Source organism: Asparagus officinalis, chromosome 7 (assembly GCF_001876935.1).
Source record: "Asparagus officinalis chromosome 7, Aspof.V1, whole genome shotgun sequence".
In the NCBI taxonomy this organism is placed as follows: Eukaryota; Viridiplantae; Streptophyta; class Magnoliopsida; order Asparagales; family Asparagaceae; genus Asparagus; species Asparagus officinalis.
Window position 1 is genome coordinate 105,654,653 of NC_033800.1, and position 6,443 is coordinate 105,661,095.

A 6,443-nucleotide genomic window follows, 5' to 3' on the forward strand; every position below is an offset into this window, starting at 1 on the left:
CTCAATAAGCCATTAGTACCGATAATGGTGGTTGTAAGAACATCATCAAAACATAAGGGCTAACAAGTTATACTTCGACTCTGGCAGTTCTGAGCAACGACCGGGGGCCAGGGCTGTTAATCTTCCTGAGAAGACCAGATGGCGAGCCCTTGAGTTTTCCTCGGAATCTCATCCTTGGTGAGGAAGGACTCTCATTTGAAAGTGGTGATGGTCCGAATGGCCTGCCACAGACTTGATCGCTGCTCTTGGTTCGGGGGAGCCATTGCCGACAGGAGCTTGAGCGATATTGGATCTGATCATTGCCTCTGGGGGTTCTGTTTGCGATCCAACCCCAAATCCCTTGGCTATCCAGGCAGTAGGGTTTTTCATCTGTGGCGGCGATTAGAAGCCTACGCTTCATTCTCAAGCCAGACAAGCACTATAGTGGTGTGTTTTTTCTTAGGAGGGCTTTCGGGGTTCTACTTAGCAAATACTCCCCAGAAAGCTGCTGGAGCCTCCAAGGGTTACACCCACATTAGCTCCTCATAGCCATAGGCTAATCCTCCTTAGCTTGAATGATGCGATTCCAGGCTTTGTTTAGCTTGAACGGTGCAATTCCGGTGCTCTTTAAGAATGAACAATATCAGGCCCCGACTTAGAATTGGGCATTTCTTCTCAGAGAAGAAAGCAGGCCCCACGGTGGGCGCCAAATTGTTGATGCTCGTAAACAAATAGTTCATGGGGGTTTCTCGCTGTTGGATGCAGCTTCGATCCTGACAATGGTGGGGAAGAAGGAGAGGATGAATGTTGGAGCCGGCTCCTCCTCCGACTTTATGCCCGATTCTGAGCGCGCGGAGTGGACTGACAGCCTGTACATGCAAGAATCGCAGAAGTACGGGGCTAGTTTCCCCCGTAGTACCTCACGGTTAAGTCAGTTGATGAACATGGGGAGGGTTTGTTGGGAGGCCCATGGGCCATTGAGGTCCTTGCAGGGGGTTTTCCTCTTGGGAATATTAAAAATATGAAAGAGGAAGTGAAGCTAAGGTGCAAGAAGAAGTAACCAGAGATCTCCCTTGCCCTTACCTTTCTTACCTCCTTTTATAACCCCCCTCTGTCTCTGGGAGTTTGACCCTCGGTTTTTGTTGACTATGCACAGGAGGCGGTTTGAAAGGTGAACATGCATGCTGCTGAGTCATCTTTCTTCCTCCGGGTGTCGACAGGCGACTGTGAGGGAAGTCACTCGTTATCAGGGGAGAGAAGTCTTCTTAGTGCTCTGGGTTTGTCAGAGTAGGCAGGGTGTAGGGTACACTACAACAAATTGTATTTTTCCCGACGCTTATTCCCGACGCATGGTTAAATACGTCGCCAAAAACTATGTTTTTCCCGACGATTTTAGTTAGCGTCGGCAAAACATATATTTTTCCCCACGTTTATAATTAACGTCGCTAAAAATGTATATTATTTGCGACGTTTTAACTTAGCGTCGGTAAAAGTGTATGGATTTCCCGACGTTTTTTCATTTTCGTCGGCAAAAGTATAGCTTTTAGAGATATAAAAATATTCATCGTAAAAAGTATACATTTGGCGACGCACGTTAGCGTCGGAAAAAGTATAGCTTTTAGCGACGAACAGTTTTACGTCATTAAAAATAAATACTTTTATCGATGCTATATTGTGCGGCAAAAATATAGCTTTTAGCGATATAATAGTATTGTGTAATAGTATTGTAAATCTTACCTTCACATTGTTCTCTTTCTTGTAAACAATTTGCTGTAGACAGGAGACAGGAGACAGGAGACAGGAGATGGGAGGTAGGAAATAGAAGCAGCTTGAGAAAAGAGACTTGAGAAAAGAGACGTGCAAAGCTAGTTTGTTAACCAATTTTGGAGGAAGACTGGGATAAATGTTAGTTATTTATGTAAAACATGTGTTAGATTTTAGTTACCAATTTTTGGAGAAGGACTGGGATTGGAACGTGGGGAGGAAGACTGAGATAGATGTTAGTTATTTATGTAAAACATGGGTTAGATGTTAGTTATCAATTTTTTGAGAAAGACTGGGATTGAAACGTGGGTTATATGTTGACAATATGTTACTGTTTGTAATTTTTTTTTATGAATAATCTGATTGGTCTGGGATTGAAACGTGGGTTATCTATGTTGTCAATATGTTACTGTTTATAAATATTTTTTTTAATGAATAATCTGATTGGTCCAAATCAGATTTAGTGTTCATTTTAACTTTTTGAGTGCTCTCCTTTGGGTAATAAGAAGTAGATTAATAAAGAAGTAGATGCGTCCCAAAAAAAATCCCTCTTTTTTTTTTTCATTTCCCCGCTGCTTTTCATTTCCTCCCCTTCTTTTTTCATTTCCCTCTCCATCTAAAACGGGCCAAACCCCCCTCTCTCTCTAACCACCCCCCCACCCAAATCTCTCTCATCTCCACGCTGCCCATCGTCCACTACTTCCAAGGCGGACGGCCATCTTCTGAGACTGCACGGCGCCGGCAATAGAGAGGGCGGGGTTGTCCGAGCGAGCGGGCTCGAGGTCGATGACGATTAAAAGGGGGGAATTGGTTGTTTTTAGGGTTTTGTTCGGTTGATGAAAGTCAGGTGATTGAAATGTCGCCATTTTGTTGGGTTTTACCTGGAATTATCTGATGATGATTTTAATGAAAGATACGGTTTCTAATTGTTTAGCCCTAGAAGTGAGTTCCACTGGATTTACCTTTTGTTCTTTGGAGAAGTGGCTTTCTTTAGGGTTTTGTTCGATCGATGGGAGTGAATTGTTCGAAATGTTGCTTGTCCGTTTTGGATTTTACTTGGAATTATCTGATGTTTTTAACGAAAGATAAAAAAAATTCTTTTTTCATTGTACGAGTCTATGGAGAAAATTGTCAGGATCCGAATCTCGAGCAAAGAGCCTAGATTTGAATACTTCCTCCTCTTTCTATTGAGAGCAACTCCAATGGGGCTGCAAAACTCCAATTTGCAGCCCCATGGAGCTCCAACCGGACTCCAATCCTCTTTCTATTGATAGCGATCATTTGCAAACTTATAATCTCACCTTCTTTTTTGTTAATTGCAGCGGCAAAGGTCAGAAACAAGTTTGGAAATTGCGGAGTATCGGCGAGCGCGATGGGTTCCAATGTCATTGTAGTGTTGCGGCACCGGCTATGGAGGCATCAGAGATTGTAGCTAGCCAAAGAAAGTGAGTCACTTGATTTACTTTTTTTAGAGTTTTGTTCAATTGGTGGAATGATGTGACTGCAAATTTGCAATGTAGCTTTTGGATTTTGCTTGGAATTAGCTTTGTCTCCTGCTTGGGATTTTAAGGAAGATATAATTTCAGTGCTTGAAAGAGTCTGCTGAGCAAATTGTCTAAAGTTATACTTAAAATTTACTTTAAGTAAAATGTTATGATTATCACTTCAAAGTATGATAGGGGGTTAGGGGCCATAGGGCATGCGCACATTAGATATTATATTCAATAAATATTATTACGATAATATACAAATCACCCTACCAAACAAGAGGTAGAATTTGTAACTATTCTACCGTAGCCATAGTGGTAGTTGGTACTTAAGCACGAATTTTGAATTTTATAAAATAATAAATTGATTGAAGGTATTTTTCAAGTTTCATGTCACATTTGTCATATATTAACAAAAGTTCCAACGCAAATAAACTTTCCTCCCCTCCCCCCTCCCTTCAATTGTGGACGTGTGTGCTATTGTTCTAATGACATTATACAGAGTTTAAAGTTTGTTGCAAAGTTTAAAGCTTATTTCAAAAAAATGCTTTCAGCTCAGTTTAATATCATATTATACTTGCTTAGAGTGGTATTTTATATTTTGTTTACAGGTTGACATAGTTTAAGATATTTGGTCTGTTCCCAGTTTCTATTTTTAGTTTCTTATTCCTAATATAAGATGACTTCTCACTCAAAATTTAATTTACAGAAAAAGAGTTGTTTCTGAAGTACAACCTACTGGATCCGTACACCTTGGAAACTATCTTGGCGCCATTAAGAATTGGATCTCACTTCAGGTTCGTTTGCTTCCTATGTTTATGTCATATTTGATTAATGATTAACTAGAGGCAAAATGAACATATATGACACGACAGCTTCATCATTTTGAAAATCAGAGGTGTCATAATCAGTAGATTGTTATGTAAAATTATTCAATACTCTGTCGAGCTTGTATGCGTGCATGTGTGCTTGCTTGCGTGCGTGCATGTGCGTGTGTGCATGTGATTTGTATTGGTACCTTTACTAGCTTTCTATCTATTTCGTGCCTGCATACCCATGTGTTAATTTTGTTATTTTATTTATTATAGTACAATGTTTCCTTCTGACTGACTTGATGACCTTGAATTGCTATTTCTTTTCAGGATACTTATGAAACACTCTTCTTCATTGTAGATTTACATGCGGTAGGGCATTTTTAAGATTTCAACCTCTTTTCCTTGCTTCTTATCAACAATTATGGATTGTATGATATTTCTTGTTTAATCTCGTCAATCGTATTTGACATCTCCATTTCCCCCCCTTTGTATATAGATTACTCTACAATATGATGCTGTGGAACTGTCTAAAGCAACCAGAAGCACTGCAGCAATTTATCTGGCTTGTGGTGTCGACATAGCCAAGGTACGAGCCCACAAGTTTCTCTTTTCGTGCTGCATTATGCCTTTTAGTTGGTAATGTCATCATTTGCTTTAAGGTATGAGACTAATTTATGTCATCATTTGCAGGCTTCTGTGTTTGTGCAGTCTCATGTTCGTGCCCATGTAGAGTTGATGTGGCTACTTAGTTCTGTCACACCACTTGGTTGGCTAAACAAAATGATCCAGTTTGAAGAAAAATCACGCAAGACGGTGTGTCACTGGCGTATGATATCCTCATCACCATTATTATTTTTTCTTTAACTTCTTTGTTCATCTATTGAATAAGGAATTTAATATTGTCTTTTATGTTAATTTTGTTATAGGGTGACGAAAATGTTGGAGTTGCACTTCTGACCTATCCTGTTCTAATGGCTTCTAATATTCTTTTATATCAGGTGATTGAGCTTTTATGTTCATATTGAATTGAGCTCCATACTCAAATATTGTTGAACTCTGCAAAGTTCTTCTCTTGGTTTAGTATGGATAAGATATTATGTTTTCTCAGTAAAAATCTACATGGAACCTCCTTATGATTAATCTTTTGTATGCATATTCAGTCCGATCTAGTACCAGTGGGTGATGATCAGAGACAACATCTGGAACTGACTCGTGAACTGGCTGAGCGAGTAAATTACTTGTTTGGGGGAAAGAAATTGAAAAAATGGGCGGGTTGGATGTCTTTCCTATTACATTCTGAAAAATAAAATATGATAATTCAACAATTAGTCTATGTCTTGTGCCACGATTCTAATAGTCATCATTCTATTTTCAGGAGAGGTGGTACACTTTTCAAGGTGCATGTGTTCCCCCTCAACTTGGATAAAGTTGCAAGCTTTGAATCAAAACTTTTCCTCATCATGCTCAATTTTAACATGTAGGTTCCTGAGGCTCTTGTTCCACCTGCGGGGGCTCGAGTGATGTCTCTTACAGATGGCCTTTCAAAGGTATTAGGGGTTTGCCTTTTTTTACCCTTTACAAGTGAGAAAAGAGAGAACATGGAGTTTATGCTACTTCCAAGTTATGGAGCATTACTTTGTCAATTAATTGGTCATCATGCTACTTCCAAGTTTTACTTGCTCTTTTTCTAAAGTGGCCAAAATGTGTCTCCCGGGATCACAGGCATCTTCGCTACCATGTCGTATGTAAACAACCTTGGGTGCATGACACAGTGCTGTAACCATCTTGATATGCCGTAAATACTTATATTAGCATATACATCAAGGAGCATTACTCCTGTTGATGATTTACTTCTTCTTGAAGCTTCCTGCCATTTCTAGTTTCCATTCTTAACTTTTTTCGGTCGGGTGAATTGTTTTCACATGAGTTATTTGTTTGCATTCTTGACATTTCTTGAGTTCCATGTCATTGTTTTGACACCTAAAATCTTAAATTTATGTTTTTCCAAAATTTTCAATCTACAGCTTGGAATTTGACAATCCAGAAAGGCCTGAATGCAACAACCTTCTTGCTATATACCAACTTGTTACTGGAAAAACTAAAGAGGTACGCTTGTTTTGTGGAGATCAGGCCTGAATGCATATACCAACTTGATTTTCTTGGTTGCAGAATGCATTTGTTTTGTGGGACACATGGTTTTTCATTAGATTTGACACATGTAATATGCATCCTTACCTGACTAAGTATTAAGAACTTGTTCTTCTAATATATCTTAGTTTAGTTAAAGAATTGTGTGTAACTCAATGCAGTAATTTTTTTTTGCTTTGATGATTTCAGTTACCTGATAAGTTTCCGGATGAAGCGAGACTACTTGTTGTGGATCCACTACAACAAATTG

General features: G+C 39.3%; 1 protein-coding gene across 1 annotated transcript; it reads left to right on the forward strand.

The window, feature by feature from the left end:
- On the forward strand, positions 2,404 to 6,143 carry LOC109849206 (tryptophan--tRNA ligase, chloroplastic/mitochondrial-like). Its single transcript, XM_020419024.1, has 11 exons — positions 2,404 to 2,590; positions 3,066 to 3,188; positions 3,940 to 4,027; positions 4,373 to 4,414; positions 4,542 to 4,631; positions 4,736 to 4,858; positions 4,972 to 5,043; positions 5,206 to 5,317; positions 5,421 to 5,442; positions 5,527 to 5,592; positions 6,070 to 6,143. Exons 1-10 carry the CDS (start codon positions 2,580 to 2,582, stop codon positions 5,564 to 5,566), a joined length of 723 nt encoding a protein of 240 aa, XP_020274613.1. The 5' UTR covers positions 2,404 to 2,579; the 3' UTR covers positions 5,567 to 5,592; positions 6,070 to 6,143.